The sequence below is a fragment of the Nelumbo nucifera genome, chromosome 7, assembly GCF_055504915.1.
Source record: "Nelumbo nucifera cultivar China Antique chromosome 7, China Antique-T2T, whole genome shotgun sequence".
NCBI lineage: Eukaryota > Viridiplantae > Streptophyta > Magnoliopsida > Proteales > Nelumbonaceae > Nelumbo > Nelumbo nucifera.
Genome location: NC_142655.1, coordinates 9,855,560 through 9,875,398, shown reverse-complemented (window position 1 = coordinate 9,875,398; position 19,839 = coordinate 9,855,560). Strand labels below are relative to the sequence as shown.

General features: G+C 38.2%; 2 protein-coding genes and 1 pseudogene across 2 annotated transcripts; 2 read left to right on the top strand and 1 right to left on the bottom strand.

The window, feature by feature from the left end:
- Positions 1 to 2,908: 2,908 nt before the first annotated feature.
- Positions 2,909 to 3,404, top strand: LOC148790148 (uncharacterized). Its single transcript, XM_088891529.1, has 2 exons — positions 2,909 to 3,218; positions 3,382 to 3,404. The coding sequence occupies exons 1-2, from the start codon at positions 2,909 to 2,911 to the stop codon at positions 3,402 to 3,404; spliced, it is 333 nt and encodes a 110-aa protein (XP_088747655.1).
- A 3,952-nt stretch (positions 3,405 to 7,356) lies between these two features.
- On the bottom strand, positions 7,357 to 8,358 carry LOC104608945 (L-type lectin-domain containing receptor kinase SIT2 pseudogene; annotated as a pseudogene).
- Positions 8,359 to 14,134: 5,776 nt separating this feature from the next.
- Positions 14,135 to 15,994, top strand: ERD15 (dehydration-induced protein (ERD15)). Its single transcript, XM_010275006.3, has 3 exons — positions 14,135 to 14,291; positions 15,059 to 15,463; positions 15,562 to 15,994. The coding sequence occupies exons 2-3, from the start codon at positions 15,118 to 15,120 to the stop codon at positions 15,723 to 15,725; spliced, it is 510 nt and encodes a 169-aa protein (XP_010273308.1). The 5' UTR covers positions 14,135 to 14,291; positions 15,059 to 15,117; the 3' UTR covers positions 15,726 to 15,994.
- The last annotated feature ends 3,845 nt before the right edge of the window (positions 15,995 to 19,839 follow it).

The following is a 19,839-nucleotide window of genomic DNA, read 5'->3' as shown; positions in this document are numbered from 1 at the left end:
AAATCGATCATTTTTTTTTTTGAAATCGCTCATAAGCATCATATTTGATTCAATCAAGAAATTGATAGAAAAAAGGGCCGATGAGGCCAATCAGAAAACCTAGGAACAATTTCTCAAGAAAACGAAACAAGACAATGGATGAAGGAGGATCAAAAGATCTTTTGCAAACGAAAAAACGGTGAGATCAAATCACCAATAGAAGAAAACAAATACATCTCCAATCCATCAATCCGCCACAGACTACGAACGAAGCTGACAGAGGAGGAATCCAAAAGACTGCCATCACCGGAAACTCACTATGTGCAGCATCAACTGAAAAACCACGAACAGGACTCACAATGAACAGCAACTGCTAGAGAAATGCAAACTGACAGAGGAGGAAACCAAAAGACTGATTCGCTTACGAAGAATGAGTTTAAGTGAAAACCTCGAACAGAATCAAACCACGAATAGAGAAAACAAAACATTGAGAAAACTCAAAAGAAAAACCTTAAGAAAACTTGAGAGGGAGGCTCTCTCAAGAGAGAGAGAGAGAGAGAGAGAGAGAGAGGGAGGAGGGAGAGAAACCAGAAGGAAGAAGGTGAAGGAGAGCCCAGATGAGAGGCTCCCTTCAGGGGTGCCAAATTGATCATAGAAGTCTATAAGGTTGAATGGGTATGCATGGATGAGATGTTTCTCTAATACCAATTAAAATATAGACTTTCATATATACTAAGTGCATGCTAAGTGTGTTCAGAGCTGTCAATGGTATTAAAAAATTCAAATTCAAATTCGACATCTGATGTAATCGATTTGAATTTGAATAATTCAAATGATGCAAACAGTCAAATTCGAATATATGTCGACTCGATTCGATAATCATCCAAATTCAATTACTATGATAATATAATATAAAAGAAAGATACGTGTCTTAAAAGTTGGAACCTTGGTCAAGTGTCTTTAACTTTTTATTATATACTTTTATTTTAATATGAAAAAAATAAAAAAAAAGAACTAATTGCTTCTACCATGATAAGACCACTTGGTTCAAACTTATATTTTCATTAGTTGATAGGTGATAAAAGTGCATTAATTGCTTCAACCTGTTCTGTCTCATCTCCCCCCACCCCCCTTTCCCTCCCTTGTATATCTCATTTTTTTTTCATTCCCCTGCATTGACTTCCTTCCCGACATCGGGTTTTGCTGATTTTCATAGAAGAGATTTCAAAGAAATGAATAGCACATATTGAAAGCAAAGATCATGTATCAATGAAACAAAAGAGAGTTTCAAAGTAAATGAATAACACAGTTGCAGTTATCATCCATTTGTTTTATGGTAAATGAAAAAAAAAATGTTGCAATCTCTCCCTCTTCTCCTCTTTCTCTCCCTCTCTCCCTCCCTCCCTCTCTTGCTTTCTCCTTGTTCTTTGTCCATCTTCTCCGTCATTTGTTCTAGATTTTATTAGGTTTTTTGATTTTTGCTTTTTATTTTTTCGCTTGTTTGTTCGTCTTCTTCATTTATAGAAATAGTGTGTATCCTTTGTTCATTCAAAGCAAACAAGCTAAGACTTTCTCCAATAATTCATTCAAATGGAACAAGAAGGCTCATTCTTGGATTTCAAGAATTAGGATGTAATCCATCGATTTAGAATTAATCGAATATTCAATTATTCAATTATCTAGTCAACTTCGAATTCAGGTTTTAATTTTTAATATCCGTTTGAATTAGAATTCAAATTCGAATAATCAATTTAATATTTTTCTATTAAATTGAGTATCAGTACATATTGATATGATCAATGTTTAATATTTTTTCTATTATTTTTTCATAAAAATTATAGAGATGAGATGATTCATTTTAAAAAATTAAACCTTTTAAAATATGCATGTTTTAGTGTATCTCTATCACAAGGGCGCAACATGCACAGGCCACGCGCCAGGGTTGCATTCTGAACCAGTGCCTTAAAACCCTACCTAGGCCTGGGCAGTCCATGGAATTGCCATGCCATATGTAGTCCTAGGCAGATTTTACATACCCTTAACCTTGTTACCCGCTCTCTTCTCATTGGTCATGGCTTTTAGTCCAGAAACCTTTTGCCTTGTCAATGGTCATCAAGGTCAAGACATACCTAGTGAGGCCCTTCTGTACTAAATTTGAGCCTTTAATCTATCTTAGCACCTTTAGGCCCAACTTAGGGTTGACAATGGGTGGGTCCAACCCAATGGACCCAAACTGATTGGGTCGGTTCCAATTATAGGATCTAGTGCTGGTGGGTCGGTTCTGGATCCAATTGACCCAAATCAATTGGGTCGGTTTTCGGTTCAGGATCTGTCAATCTGGTACCAATGGGTCGTTCTGGTTTTTGATATATTGTTCGAATTGTTATTGGTTTGGAAATGGTTCTATTCAGTCTCGAACTGTTGATCCGTTCAACTCAGTTTTGCAACGAACTGTTACCAGTGGTTAAAATGGTTTCAATTCCGAGTCAGTTTTTAAAACATTTATTATTATGCATAAATAAGTTAAAAATAATTCATATTTAAAAAAATTAATTTTTTTTATTCATTTAAAACACAACAAAATGTTTATGGTTTAAATCCAAATTTGCGGATGCAGAGGTATAGATAAATTTGAATCCCATCCAATTACAGCCCTACACTTGATTGAATTCTAGTAACGTGTTCAGGTAACTAAACAAATTTCTCATGAGCCGTGAGAGGAGCAGATTCCAGGGATGATCAAAAGAGTGGCAATTTGGAGTTCCGAGTTCATATGGTTAATGTCATTCAGAACATGCCCTCAGTCCTTACCTTCAAATAGCTCTATATATACTTTCCTTTCATGCAACTTACACCATACAAAGGAATGAGAGTAAAGAGAGAAAGATAAAGGAAAAGAAAAAGGAGAGAGAGAGAGAGAGAGAAGGAGATGGAGGCTTATTATAAGGTTGGGAGTTTGGTGTTGGCAGCTGCTTTGTTGGTTGCCGTACACCAGGTGTGGGCACAGGATTGCAAAGCTGATATCGATGGTTTAATGAAGGAATGCTTGCAGTACATTAAGAAGTCTGGGCCACAAGTTCCACCATCTCAAGGGTGTTGTGACGTTGTGAAGAAAGCCAACATAACATGTGTGTGCCAGAACATCACCAAAGAGATGGAGCAGACAATTAGCATGGCCAAGGTGGTCTATGTTGCTAAATACTGCGGCAGAGATCTTCCCCATGGATTGAAGTGTGGAGGTAAGATCTCATTTCATCTTTAATTTTTTCTTCTTTTCTTTTTTATTCTGATTTATGATCTTAATAAATGGTTTCAAATTTTAATATGTATTCAGCTTTTTCAATATGTACACAATCTAACATGAGTTCTGATTCATTGCTTTTTTCATTTGTTTTGTTTCAGACACTACCATCCCAAAGAAATGAAGTGGATTAAGGTGGAGAAGAATAAATGGATTAATATTGTCCATTCAGTGAATGTCTTGAACGCTTAAATGCGTTTTTTTTTTTTTTTTATCAATTTCATGAATAAATGTTGAAAATCTTAAAATAATAAGAATAATGTGGCATACTATCTATTAACCACTTGATCAAGTATCTTGTTGTGATGATGTTGGGAACATGAAAATCCCTTCACATGTAAAAGGAAATAAAAGATGTACCACTCTTGTATACAAATCTTCTTTTGCACCTCTCATTCTTTTTCACTATGAGACTTTTCATACAGTATTCACATTCACACAATCAGTGTTTTCAACCCCTTTTTGACCCAGCCAGTCCGACCGGTGATTTGTTCACAATTCCGATTCAGGTCAACCTCTAACTCTCTATATCACTAATTAAAAACCATTAAAAGATATATTAGTGACAATTGACCCGTTGACCTGGAGGAAAGTATGGGGGTTCTAAACACTGTATTGATTGAAATTCATGAAAATTAATGAAGTTCCAGGCTAAGCACACTATGCATGGGGCATCTAAGGGACCTTAAAGTTTTCAATTTTGATTCTTTACAATTTTAACCCTTTTACAATGAAAACTTTGTTTTCTCTGCCCATTTTACTAGAACAAAGTTACAAAAACTTCAGTGCCCATTGTAGGATCCTTCCACTGATTTAAAACTACAACTAAGTACTTTGAAGTACTTAGACAGTTCTATAGAAAGTATAAAGCAGTTTGGTTTAGTAATAAAAGTTAGTTTATCAAAACCAAGTAACTGAATCCCTAATTAAGAGGTAGCTGTTGAGGTTGAACAGCCTTTGCAATTTTTTTAATCTAAAAAAGAAGCATTAAATAATTTAAATATGGTAGGTAGACCACAGTGTTCAGTAAAGGCAGATGTTAGACAATGAATGTGCATGTTATATTTAATAATTAATTATACGTTTAAAAGTAGTCTTAGGATCATTAAAGATAAAGGCAAGTGAAGTTAATAATAAAGTCATCCCCTAACTTTTATTTTATTCAATTTCTTTTTTTATGAAAATGGGAATTGTTTATAGAGCTCATAATCTGTTGAGATTTTGATAGGCACAAGTAGTGGCAAAAAAAATACTTGAAAAGATAGTTTGGTCATGCACATGCTCCCCCCTATTGATTTGGGTAAACCCCTCAATTTGTGATTAAAATGGTGTTCTGAAAAGACAAAACTACCCTTGTATAGTTATAATGTATAAGGGTATTTTTGTATTTTCACTAGGGATGTGCCGCATTGATGATTTATTAACTTGTATTATTAGATTTTCTTGAATAAGTCTCATCAGCATCTTAATTCATAGTTGGAAGCTTGACAGCTTTTCTGCAGACATGGCACCTGCCAAACAGTGAAATCATTTTCCTGGTTTCATTCTTCGAAAAAGAAGAAAATAATTTCGATCAATGCTGATATTTTGTGGCTTTTTTTTTTTTCTTGTGGTAGTGTGAAAGGACTGATGGATGTGTCCATGTAAAGCACAAAAAGAAAAAATGATGAATATGCTTTAACCTGTTATATTGTATTGATTATTGACATGTTCAACTTGTTGTCTTTCTGTGTGTGTATTATTTTTTATTTTTATTTTTTTTTTCTGGTGAGACAGCACCTGTTTTTGCTTGCTTCGCTAGCGTTACTTTTGCTTTTCTTCGATTAATTATATCAAATCTATTTGGCGATGAGCAGCACATCAACATGCTTTGTCAATTCAATCACGAGGTAAGGAAAAAAATCCAAAATTAAGGCAGACTAAGGCCACGTTTGGTTGGACAGAAAATTAGAGAGAAACAATAATTAAGTTGAGGGAAACTTCTTGACAAATTGAATTCTGTAAAATTCTTTAAGAGCTTTCCCTCAATTTGAATGGACTTGGGTTAAGCATTTGTCAAAATTTGAAGAGTCCAGGCCAATGCAATGTAAATTCTTCAAATAGGATACCCAATTTGCACTCCTAAAAAGTGAAAGGTATCCTTTCTTTGGTTATTACTTTTGTTTCTTCAATTGTGCTGTTGTTTCATTTTAACTCTAAGAAAGCTAAAAAAAGGTGCAATACATACAAAAGCTTGGAAGTTAAAGAAGCTCAAAAGAACAAACCAAACATAGCTTATGATATTGATGACCACCTTTGTAAGCCAGACAATTTGGCCATGCTCCAGTTTTTTTTTTTTTTTTTTGCCACCTCAGCTTGAAAACAAAAACTTCCTTTTTCTCTCCTGGAGGAGTTCTCTCAAGTTTCCTAACCAGTCAAATTGCTAAATTGAAGAAAACAAGTGTGGTGAAGAAGGAATTCTCTAAGCAGTTTCCCTACCTTTCTGATATAATCTTTCAGTTGTTAGGTCGCCCGTCTCATTTCCCAACCTCCACGTTGTTTCCCCAAGTTCTCAAGTCATATCTTTTAACTATTCAATCACTAAAATCAAGTAAACAAGGTCCAACTCTATGAAAGGCTTCTCATATTTTTCTTCATCTTCTAACTCATTTCCAAACTACCAGACTCTCACCCCATTTCTCCCCTGAATGAACCTGGGAAGCACATTTTCAGCCAGCAGAAAGCCTTGTATCTCATAAATTCCAAACTATCTTGACCTACCAAATACCAAGAAAGACCGACCATGCCATAAACAAACAGCCCGGCCCCGACAAGACAGAAATCCCAGAAATTCTTTACCATAAAACTAATGACTACTAGCTATCTAGGAAGAATGGGGATGATAGCTGCTAGTACTTTTTGCTAAACTTAGAGGTTTGATGGATGGGTTTGGTTTGTTAGCTGACAAAAGCCATACACCCATTAAAAGGTTGAGCTGGACCAAGCTTGCCCACTTTTATCTTGGCCTTTTAATAGAATGATTAGTCTATTAGGACTTAGGACCAGCTATCAAATATCAATTCTATTAGGCTGCATTTTGACTCCAGGAGTGGTATGTATTTGAATTTAAATTGTATTTTGATTCCGTGAATTTGAAATGATTAATTTTCTACTGAGAAGAATTTGAATTCTATGAGAGCATAAGATACTTAAACGGCAGTAAAATGTCCAGAGTCGTTATTGGGCTGTGTTGAATGAGCCATTTCTGAAAAATTACCTACAATGGCTTCACCCAAAGCCGTTTTTGGGCTGATTAAAGTTTTCTTCAATTTTCCGAATTTTCATGAAACAAGTTTTATTTTTTGGATAAAACACATACTAATCTTGTCCAAGTACACTTGACTTACTTCGGAATTGTGATGAGATGGCTTGATGAGTTTTAAGATTTATTGACTCTTGCAACTTCAGAAACCGCTGGGTAAAAACCATCTCAAAGATGCATTTAGCCAGTCATTAGAAGAGCTGTCTACTTAGCTCAGTCATCCCAAAGAAGACTAAACACACTTTTGGCTGTAATCTATTTGATCATTAGGCAAACCTAATTCAACCCCAATTCTCAATCCACTCAAATCCAAACGCAATTAGAGAAGCTCCTGTGCCTCTATACCGTTGAACCGATCCACTTTTATGATCCAAGTCATCCGACAGGAAAAAGATAATAGAGATTTGGTTATCTTTTGTCCCCTTGTAACAAGGTTGATCCATTACCAAAGCGATGAGGTTTATTGCTTAATGGGTCCCACACTTTATCATGATATAACACCAACAAGATTATTTTAACTTTTTATCACCATTAATATGCAAAAGAAATAATGGGCCCCAATCTATGAAATATGCAGCACATGATAAGGTATCGCACCAGTGACCGGACCCACCCGTGGGCCCGGATCCGACATTCTTGTGTGAGTTCAAATCTGCGCCCCACCCGCTCTCGCCCCACAAATGCCCCACACGCCCGTAGTGTGCCATCTGTCCCTTCACACGGCTTCCGCTTGTAGCGCGTGCAGGGCTAACGGGATGTCCGTTAGCCCCTCTCGTTACCCCCAAAACTCTATCATTCGAAATCTCAAAATCCTATCTCGAGTTAGAGTTCTCTTCTCCTTCTCCTTCTCCTTCTCCGGCACCGGCAGGTACCTCTTTGGTATAGGAGCAAATGCCCACCCGCTCTCTGATTTGGATTGCTTTTTCGGTCCTAGTCGAGGTAGCTTAGGAAGCTGGGAGATGGTGAGCTTTTTAGCAGGTCCATTCATCTTAAAGCTCCATCCCAACACGTAATGGGAAGTAGAGAAGGAGACCGTCGATGATGAGAAGCCAACGTACATGGAATCCTCCATGAACGGAGAAAGATTGCGAGAATAAGAAAGAAGGGGGATATGGGGTTTAGAAACATCAATTGGAGTCAACGTTACATTCATCTGTCCTTCTACGCCATTGTATTCTATCCATACTTGAATTGGTTTCCCAGTTACGAGGCTTAGATTCTTACGGTTATCACTTTGATCGATAGCATACGATACTTGGGCAAAAGAAACAGACGTCAAGCCGTTAATATCGATACCGACATGGTTGTAATTGATACCTGAGAACTCACTGTTCTTGATGGTGTCGAGCTCTACTGCAACAACATGATTGGACAGATTACCGTTGTTGGATTCATTGAACATGCCTAGATACTGGGTCGGTCGAGCTCCGGGAAGCGCTCTTGAAGGTGTGATCACGAAAGCAATTCCATGACCATAAAAATTTTGGAACTTGGGGAGGATCCCAAATACAAAAGTGGTAGAGAATGTGAAAACATTGCCGTCTGGTAGATTCTTGAAGTGGAGAGGATAGGGATAGAAGGCATGGCCCAACTGTCGTTTATATTGATACGTTAGCATCAAGAGCCCGTTGGGTATGATCTGTGCTTCGCCATCCAGGCTAACTTTGTCACCTCGAAATCCATTATAGATAAAGCCAGTATCTTCCAAGGCCACCGAGGACATGAGTAGAAAAACAAACAGGCACAGTAGCAGTGGTAACACGACCTTCAGAAACATTGTCCAGAGATCTTGTCTGAGAACGTTTTCTCGTATTATTTCCTATCCAAAATCTTGTTTACTTTCTTCTATGGTAGAGATTCAACGGATTCCTCAGGAGCGTAAGAACCAGCTTTTCACTTCTTCGATCGGAATCCACTCAGGCAGCGTTCAACGATGCAGTAGCACCTGCTCGTAAAACCCAACTATGCTGGAAAAACTTACAACCAATCAATCGGTATCATCTCTTTCCGGCATCATAGATTTTTTCATCAAATCTACTTTCTTCTCCGTGATCAATATTACAGGCCGGGAGTCCCTAGTTGATGCATCCATTTCCACCTACCACGTTAAATTATTCAACTATATCGATCTTATCATTAACCACCTTTTTCTGCTTCACCGTTTGATCTTATCATTAACCACCCCAGTTGATGCCCACCCGCTCTTTGATTTCTGGAAAACGAAAATATCAGAAAAAAGAGAAAAATGAAGAAATGTGTGAAAAAAGGTGAGTTGTAGAGTTCCTGCCGGTGCTGGAGAAGGAGAAGAGAACTCTGCCGTCGGTTTCTCTGATTTCTGGAGAGAACTCTGGCGAATTGGAGAAGAGAACTCGGGGTCAAGGGACCAGCTGCACGAACTCGAGAGGGAGGAGGTGGGAATAGGGTTTTGAGATTTCGAATGATATGTTTTGAGAGTTTTCGGGGGTAACGGGAGGGGCTAACGGAAGTCCCGCTAGCCCCGCATGCGCTACAAGCGGAAGCCGTGTGAAGGGACAGATGGCACATTAGGGCATGTGGGGCATTTGTGGGGCGAGAGCGGGTGGGGCGCAGATTTGAACTCTTCATGTGTAAAAGCAAAAGTGAAAAGTGAATTTGTTGGGTTTGGGGCCGTCAAACCTGCTTATGATGCCCGAGGCCACTGTAAGTATGTAACTTAAGGCAGTGTTTGGTATTAGTGCTGTTTTCTAAGAAAACAGAGCCATATAGGCACCACATCAGAAAAAACAATGTTAGAAGCAACAATCTCTTGTTTGGTATTATTTTTTCAAAAAAAAATGTTACTCCAGATTATACCTTAGAAATTGGAAAAGTGTAGTTTGGAGCAACGCCAACTTTGATGTTTTTTAGAAAAACAGAGCATTGGTGCCAATGACGTGGCATCATATTGAACGTTGGATAATAAATTCAATATTGAAAATATTACTGTCAATACTGATACCAAATAAAAATACTGCTATTTTTTTTCAAAAAAATGTTTATATAATAGCACCGATTTTAAACAAAAAAGAAACACTGGTTCTAACTCCACATGCCTACCACCGATGCCAAACACCTATTAAACCACTCGTTGCGTATTAAGATTTTTTAAAAGGCTTGCTTATTAAGATTCAAGAATCATTAAAGGATAGATGAATATTCAACCATCCGTTTTATTTTTTCCAATGTGACTATACAATGGGTAGTCCATTCCCATAATTGTAAATCGGACTGTCACTCGTGGCCCGATAAGGCCCAGCACGATTTTAGTTTGGCCTGGCATGACAGGACACATCACACAGGTACGATGGGATGCGTTGTGTCGGGTTTGGGTTTCCAGGCCCATAGCCAGCATAGCACGGCATGACCGAGTGGACTATGCCGCCCATGGCCCACATACCGGTATGGCTCAGCACAATCCATATATATATAATATATAAATATATAAATATATATAATTTTATTTTTTATTTTTATCTATTTTGTTAATATATTTTAAAATTTTCATTATTTTTCTATTTTTTAAAAATATATCTTTTATGACTTGGCCCAATCTGTGGCTCATCCTAGCCCAAGGCTCGGCATAAGGACCAGCCCAACTTATGGTACGACTCAGGCCAGCTTGAGCCCATGCCGAACTAAATCTTTGAAGTATCTTAGAAGTAGCAAGTACAACCCAATTTATACCTCTACCATTCCCCTAACCCAAATCCCCAAATCTGGTGCAGCAGGATTCAATGTCAAGTCCATGCGACAACTAATAAGAGACCTTATTAATTAGTCGGTTTATAGTAGTTTAAGAGTATACAGTTAATGTATACTTGGTGGGCTACGCTAAGTGGTATTATCATGAATTTTACAATACAATTTTATGGCATTTTCATGTTATCTCCCAGCAGAGTCTAAAAACTTAACGTCCTCTTTAAATAGGGGTGATCAACTTTATCAAGTGCCTACCTTGGCACTCCAAAAAACACACATCCCTTGGGGGATAGTCGAGGTTAATGGTTATCAGCATGAACTGGCACTGCGCCTCGTGCATGAGAGGGAGGATTTGCATATGGGTTCGCCATAACCCTACCTTATCACTACCAACCCTGTGTTAAGTTGATTGAATTATCCCGCCATAACGTTAAGGTTTGTTCAACGCCCAATGGTTACTTAGCACAGTCATCATCGGCATAATCCCCCTCCGACATGTAAATGATGCTCCATGGATTGGCATGAGTCAGACAAGAGCTTTGACAATATAGAATGAGATCATGATCCAGTTCCACCAACCTCGGTGGAGCCCTTCACGGGCTATGGCAACCTCATATATAACAATAAAAATGACTCCTCGTATACTATAGAACTACTAGATCTACCACCACTCACTACCCAAGACCTTCCCTCCTTTCTCCTCCCTTCCAATACCTATTCTTCTCTTTTCCTCGTGGTCTAAATTTTAAATTTTCATAATAAGATAACGAATATGCATTTTCAAAACGTGGTATTTATGTCATTTTCACAAAGGGCATTGTAAAGAAAATTAGATGATGTCCAAAGGGCATTTGTGATATTTCACATGTCACTTAACATCTATTAACGGTTTTAGACTAAATTGATAGTTTTCAAAAATTTACACTTTTAATTAACTTGACACTATCAGGGTACTAAACTAAATATTTTCCTTTTAAAATTAGGACAAATTTCTTATACTAATCCTAACGTTTAAGAAATTGATTAACTATATGTTTACTGTTTTAACATTATCTTAAAGTACTCCTATTGTTTTTGACAATTGATTAGTGTTATCATCCATTAATATTCCATCAAATTTCGTACACTCACGACACCATGTCGCCTATAATTTTTTAAAACCCAATGTTACCCTTCACTCTTTCTCTCTCTCCTTCTTCCCCTTTGTTCTCTCTCCCACATTTCATCATCTCCACCTCCGGGCCCCTATCTCACTCATTCAGAAAAAAGTGCCCAAGTGCCCAAGTCTACCTCTCTCACTCCTTCTTCCCCTTTGTTCTCTCTCTCTCCTTCTTCCCCTTTGTATCTCACTCCTTCTTCCCCTTTGTTCTCTCTCTCTCTCCTTCTTCCCCTTTGTTCTCTCTCCCACATTTCATCATCTCCACCTCCGGGCCCCTCTCTCACTCACTCACTCACTCAGAAAAAGGTGCCCAAGTGCCCAAGTCTACCGGAGATTGAAGCACTTGCCAAGATCAATGGAAGGTTGGGTGCCTAGATCTGCTAAGTATCTCTTAGATCTGCAAGAAACCCAGATCTGAAATCTAAGAGATACTTAAATGATCAGATCCATTGTCGTTGGTCAGAGCAAGGGTTTGTAAACCCCTATACTCCAACAGTGTCATTTCCTATTCATTTCTCTTCCAAAAACCAAAGCTTCAAACACGAGCTCCCTCAGAAAGTTCAACCTTTTCGATGCCAAGGGCAATGGAGGCAGCGGATTGCCGATCATTTCATACCTATTTTTATGCCTTTTCAGAACGGGGTTCTGCTTTCTGGTGTGATGGAAGAGAAGAATAAGAAAGCGAGAATGAAAGGGATGCTTGATTTTTACGTTTAATGTGCGTGTAGGTTAGGGATGAAACATGATGAGGAGCTTGTCATCGTCATCAAGGTTGCGGCTTCGTCACCAAGACCGAGGCTTATCACCTCCTTTACCTCTGCCGCTTCAAAGAGGTTGACGACATGCTCCTACTTGGAATCGCCCCTCTCCTCCGATAATTCTTCCCAACAGCTTTCAATGTAGGAGATAAAACTGGAATAAATAAGAAAAAAGCAAAGGAAGAAATAGATCCCTCCTTTACCACTATCGCTTCAAGGAGGTCGGCGACATGCTCTTAATTGGAATCGTCCCTCTCCTTCCAATAACTCTTCCCAACAACTTTTAATGTAGGAGACAAAGCCTGGAATAAAGAAAAAAAAATAAAGGAAGAAAAGACAAAACCCCTGCAAAAAGAATGATATGCTAGAAATCGCAAGAGTTGACGACATTTTTACCATCTTGAGAGATTGAGAAAGAATCGGAGAGGAGGACTACCTTGTCTAGGAAGATTTAGATTCAGCAAACAGTATCTCTCCCTTTCTTTCTCTCTCTTCCTCTCCTTTCTTTTTTACTTCTGTCAATCCGACAAGCTTTTCTCTACCATTTTCAGGGGAAAACAAGGCCTAGAAACTAGCCATTTTAATTGGAGTTGGCCTCGATTCCTCCTTTCTTGTTCTGGTAGTCGCCCTCTTCATTGGGTGGCGGAAAGAACCAAAAGACCCAAACAATATTGAACATAAACGGTTAACAAACGAAAAAACTCATTAACAATCTCTCTTCAAAAACCAGAAACCCACCAAAAATTTTCATTAATAACCAATTTTTGAGCTCATTTGGTTTTCTGGCACAAACAAACAAGAGGCTGGTTCGATAAGCCTCGACAAGCTGAGACAATTCACGCTCCCTGTTAAACATTGATAATGTTTGTCGAATTTGTTACTTCTGGGTCGACCAAGTTTAATGTTTGATCCTGCTTGGTCTCATCTATAAATCATGATTATTCTCATCTACAAATTAAATCATGGTTCTAGGTCCGCCTCTTCGTACAAGTTTTGTTTGAAGTTTTCATTTTAAATAAGGATTTTGAAAATTAAAAAAAATGATAAATAAAATTATCTTTTTAATCCTTTCGTTAACAAACATTAACTATGGAAGATTTTAGTTAATTGTCAAAAATATTAAGATACTTTAAAACAATAAAGATATAATTAATCAATTTTCTAAACCTTAAAAATAGTTTAAACAATTTGCCTTTAAAATTATGGATTCGAATATTCGATCGATTCAGTTAAATGCAATTTTTTATTCAATTTTTCCATTCGATTCGGTTTTTCGTTTTTTATGAATACCCCTCTTGAACCAAGAATGGAGGCATGTTAAAGTCGGTACAACCGACCCAACCAAACCGCCAGATTTCCACCATAAACCATAATCAGCAATAAACCGAGTGCCGCCGAACCATATACGGTTCATACTCGTAAATAGCACCATGGCGCCAGCACTATCGTTTTCTACAAGGAGTCCTTTTTCAACTTTCATCTATTGTACGTTTTTCGATTCCCCACGCCCGTTTCCTTCGGCATCTCCACCCAATTCCTTCAGTTGACCGCTAAGTGACTCGTTCGACCGATTCTGACCGTTGATCAAACATAACATCTTTTCCGAGTCAATGATCAATTGTTCTTGAACGAAACATCATAAGAAGATTCAATCACAAACTGGACCCCAGCCTTTTGATTAGAATCTAATGACATTTCAGCTTGATCTTTTATCAGGAAGGTTCTTTCTTAATCATTTTCCAGGTATATAACCTGTATGGGAGCAGGGAGCTTTCCGTAGTCATCAGCTGGCCCCACGCGTTTTAAACACCTACAGGCTACAGCCCAGCCCAATTATGCCGAAGGTGACCAGCTTCTCACCGATTTCGACAGGCTGTAGGCTGTAAAACCAACTCCCTCTAATTGAAAATTCCGTCCCTTTCGAACCTCAGGTTCGGATTGCCGAAGCAATCAGGTTCGTAACATCCCCTCCCTCGGTCTATATATAGGACTTTCGAAGCATCAGACATAAACCGTAGAACAGTTCTGGTCTTATCATTCGTCCGGGCGAGATATTTTCCTCTCTGTGTCCTAAAGGTAAATCCTAATCGCTTTAGGGGAATACGTAGATCTTCTTCAGGAGTGTCTCCGATTTGGTTTTATTTCGCTATCTTTTTATTTTTTGTGAAGTGTTAAGTTTTTCATGAGATCTGATGGTGAGATTTTCAATTCTGGGTGGGGTAATGCAGTCTTGACTCTCTTGACTCTGAAATTTGGGTTTTATGGTTTAGATGAATTGGAGGTTTGTTTTTGTCATGAGGTCTGCTTGCGATGATGTTTGATTCTGGAGTAGGAGTTGTGCTTCCGGTTGAAGTTCATGGTGGATCTGGTCCATTAGGCCTATGATCTTGAAGATCGGCTAGGAACTTCAAAATTTTGTGAGGACTGCGGCCGATCTTTAAGGAACTTCGTCATTTGCAGGGCCTAGGTGTCTGATTTTTTGATTTCGAAATGTTTTTAGTTTTTGCAAAGCGGCTTTCGTTCTGTAGTTGAGTTTCTTTTTTTTTTTTAATTCTAATTTGCATTACCAGTGAGATCTAAGTTCTTCGATGTTTGATTGTTGGGTAAAAGGCGCGGAATTTATTATCGAAAGTGAAACCTTCAGCTTTGGAGGTCTTAATAGCTATGACCAGTGTTGATCGGGGATAACAAGAAAAGATTTGACGCTTTAGACAAAATAACTTGGCTAGATCTAAAACAATTTGGTTATTTTTGGAATTCCAGAATTTTCCACGTTATCGTCCTTCCTTTTTCTCCAGATTTCCTATGTCATGGTTGTGATCTATTCTAATGCTTCTATCCAGGCAAGTTTGAACGTGACTGGTACGAGAACAGGGGAAGTTAAGGTTATATAGAAGTAGTGATGGGACTAGTATCTGGAGGAAGATCTACACTTAATCCGAACGCCCCTCTCTTCATCCCAGCAGCTTACAGGCAAGTGGAGGATTTCTCTCCTGAATGGTGGGAGCTGGTGAAGACATCAACTTGGTTCCGGGACTACTGGCTCGCCCAGCATCAGGAAGAAGAAACCTTTATCAGCACTCCTAATGACGACGATGATGGCGTTGACATTGCCGATCTGCTCCCAGAGTCGTTTGATTTCGATGTCGATGAAGAATTGTACAACGTGGATGCCCAATTCGAGGAGTTTGTTCAATCTTATCCTCAACAAAATGGGTCAGCACTGTTTGCTTCCAAGCCGGTAAATGGTATGCATTTATGTTCTCCATCGATGACGATATTTTCGTTCTAAAGTGAAATTTCAATTTTTCATTCTATTAATGTTGTAATTGTTTTGGAAAAGCAGGCATGGAGATGAATACTGAAGCGCTGATGAAGAGCCTGATGACGACCTCCATGAAATCTCCAAAAGTCCCCAAGTCTCAGATGGAACCTGCGAAGTATCGAGAGAAGGCCCCACAGTCCATTAGCCCCAAATGTAGCCCTCGCCGCATCCATCAGCCCCGTTGAAAGAAATCAAAGAATAACTTGTAGAAGCTCTGGGATCGTCGTAGCTCTCTTTAACATTACTGGCAAAGTAAATAGTTTGTTTTTTTCTGTCCATCTCGTGTATAGAACAAGGTGACAACTCCCTGCTAGGGTGTAGCAATGTAGCAATTCCTCCTGTCTTGTTTCTTGTTTGTGTCCCATATTGAACAATCCATCCGAAGAACAAAATGTATAAAAAAGTAAAAGAGAATGTAAATTAACAAAAAAATGCGTTGTTAATTGTTAGTTTATTTTGTGCCGGGAGCTATTTGTCCATAAATTTGATTATTTGATCCTAAAACAAGTGAGGAGGAATCTACGAAGGACAAATCAATCCATTGGCTTTGGCCCCAGAAACAGAACTTAAAATCCTGCCGACATCGGCTCAAAGTAGTAAACAGATAAGAACTTCAATATGATCAAATAAACCATACTGGGATGATGTTGAGGGAGCTATCGGAACTGATGACTTACAGTTCGTTTGGTTCACAGTTGGAACAGGAATAGTCTATTCCCAGTGTTTGGTTCAAATTGGAATTTAAATCAACGGATTCTCAATCCAATAGGGGAGGGGAGGGAATAACCATCACCCTCGTATGGGGAATGCCATTTTACTAATAATGGGAAACTGATGTCCATTCAATTTCGATTTTAGGTCTGTTCCCGCGAACCAAACGAATCCTATTTTTTTTTATAAGAATGCATTTTGTAGGAAATAGGAATAATGCTGCTGCGTCAATCTCTAAAGAGAGAAGATGTAGTTTCACTTTCACCACATTATTAGTTTTTACATTATTGGCATGAACATGCTCTACGGGTATGGCGGATTGATAGAGAAGGGAGAGAGATGTCTTAATAAACTCATGCAATCATCCATTAGATTATGAATATAGCAGGGAAGATGCACAGGATCAAATTCAAATCAGGATAAATCTGAATCCAATCCAATACTATAAATCGTAGATCTGATTATTCGAGTCAGAATCCGATAAGGATGCAAGATATCCAAATATGATTTGATCCAATTTAGCTTAAAAAATAAATTATTAAAAGGAAAAATATAACAGTTTAAATAAAAAAAAATAAAAAATACAAATATTTTTTCAACTATTTTCATCATATACATATATATATAATTTTTACAAAAATGCATTATAAAAAACAATTCAAGTTTTAATCAGATCCTATTATCTCCAATCTGATAAAAAAACCTGAAATGGGGATATTGGAACCTAGCAAAATAGGATTAGAATTTGGATCGAATCCGATCCATTTGCACCCTTACCCTAATAAATGACTTACCAAGATACAAATCAGAGATCTTCATGTAACATTTTATTTTAATCCTAATTATGCCTTATATTATATCTTGGGCTTTTCTAATTCCCATTCTCCATTGTGTTTGGTTTGAAAGAAAATGTAGGGAAAGGGAGGTAAACTTATACAAGGTTTTTTAAGGTTTCCCTGCATTTTCTCTACCTTCTATTTCAAAGCACTAGCTTGGGTAGAAAAATTTGGGTGATTGTTCATTAATTTGATTACTTTAAAAGAAGTTGAATTGCTTAATCGACAGAAATCACTGAACACATGTAAGGGGCATTTATTTCTGTTTTTAGAAAGAATGGTCGGTTGAATCGTTTAGGCCAGCAACCGATGGCGAAGTTGGTAATTGGCCAAAACGAGAATTTGAATTTGATTTTAAATGCAAAACGCAGAGGACAGAGCTCAAAATGCAGAAGCTCAACCGTTGAGGCCTAGAAGCCTAGTGGTAGAATTAGGGTTGTGCTTTATAATTAATCAGGTGGTAGAAGTAGGGTTTTGTTGTTTTTTTTATCAGGTGTTGGAACTTTGAACTAGTTACTTACTGTGTAATCAGGCTGTATTCCATGAGTTCGCGTTCTGTGCACCCATTGGTGCATTGGACGCGTGAACCCACCAAACACGTTCGACCATGTCGATTGAGCGTGGGATGGGTAACTTTAACATGGGTCTGGCCATCAATCAATGGAGGCCGGTTCAATTGGACACAAAAAAGACAAAACATCCATTTTTATTTCACAACTCCCCCTCCCTATCCTCATTTCGAACCCCAGCACAACAACAGCTCACTGGTGCCTTCACTTCACACCGGCGCCCCCGTGAACGATGAAGCCACCGGTGGCCCTGTCCATGGTTCTTTTAATTTCTTACTGAACCTCTTCGTTTTGCAGAGAACATAGTACATGCAAATGAAGTCTCTTTGTATGGGATGGAAGGAACAGGTGAAAAAGTGACTGCAAATGATGCCGTGGAAGGTATACACCTCAAAAGGAAAGAAAACGATCATGCCCTGAAACCAAGCAACCACAATGTGTTGGATCCATCTGCCATGTTTTTATCTCTGGGAAGTGGTTGGGCCAAGAGCTCGCCCCAAGGATTTACAGATGCTTTACAGAGTTGGAGCTTAAATAGATCTGTAACCTCTTTAGCTGGATCAGAACCTATATGTGCTAGCCCTCATTCTATTAATGACATTGGAGTAATGGTTGAAGAATTAACATTGAATAATTACAAAAACCTAAATTTATCTGTACATGATAGCTCAAACAATGGTTAGGCAGGGCAAGTGGCAGATCCTTTATCAGCTATCAAGTGGATTGGGAAGTGAGAGTTCACATGGACATATGGTGCATGTATTCATAACTGAAATGTGTGTATTCATAGCTGTACTCAGAACCATGTTTTAAAAGATGTGCCTAGGCTCATAGGCAGGATATGAACCAAGTGGGTGGTTTTTGTTCATATGAACCAGGTGAGTATGAAATGAAAATGGATGTTTTGTGTTTTTGCATCCGGTTGAACCGAATTCCATCGATTGACCACCAAACCCATGTTAACATTACCCATCCTGCGCTCAATCAATGTGGTCAAACGTGATTGGAGGGTTCACGCGTCCGGTGCACCCATGGGTGCATAGAACACGGACTCATATTCCACATAGGTCTAAAGTTGTGTGAGTCCTAAATCGCAGTAAAACGGAGAAATAATCAATCAACTCAAACGAGTTTTTGTTCTTTTTTTTTTCTTCTTCTTCTTTTCTAACTCGAGTATACTATGGTCCAATATTAATTTTCTTTTCCATGTTTTTTTCTTAATATTTGGCTTTCACTGTTCATCTGGGTTGCTATTTTTCGATATACACAACGTGGTCTTGTATGTTTCTTAAGGTTTACTAAATGGTTCATGAAGAAGTCTGGATTATAGTACTCTTCTTAGGCTCTGTTTTGTTGGGGACTTGGTAGGATTTCAAGATGGGTTTTCTAGATAAAAACTGAAATGGGGATGGCACTGAGAATCAAGGGGGTAGAAATTTAAAACAGAAAGTTTACAAGTAGAATTTTGATGGAATAAGAGAAAAAAAAAACTATGAAAAGGTGCAGAATATAAGACATAAGGTAGAGAAGATGGACAATGAAACAGAGAATAATACGAAGAAAAAACAAGATAGTTTTGTTCCAAATTTCTTATTGTTTTGATTATTGCAGTAATCTTCAAGCAATGCCTTACAACCTAGAGTTTTCCTGTTTTACAAATGGAAATGCCTTACAGTCTTTAAGAATGACCTTGTAATCTAATATTTATAGATTTCACCCTAGCCACCTAGCTTACGGAAATTATAGAAAAACAAAATGTAAGGTACCTTTGTTGTCCTTGTACTAAGAACTGTCATGGTCTAATGGTCCATGGCTCCATGCTGAACTGATTCTCCATGTTGTAACCTGTAACTATTAGGTTTCTAATCTATTTAGGATACGTGACCTTCATCCAGTCCTTCACTCCTTCAGGCTGATAATTGCTTGTTTTGCAGCTTATTTTCTTGATTTAAATCTAGTTGAGCTTCTTCTGAGGCAGTGGTTTAAAAGTAAATATTCAACCATAATGAATCGTTCAAAATCAGAGCTAGGTGATGTCCATGCAGTGAAAGACTAAAAAGGGGGGATTAGAAAACCAACTTCGAGATGAAGGCCCGTGCCAGATTCTCCCTCTCAAGCCCAGAGTTCAAGTTTGAAAGGAACATAAAAAACAACTGAAGATCACCTTACTGGTTGTGAGAATG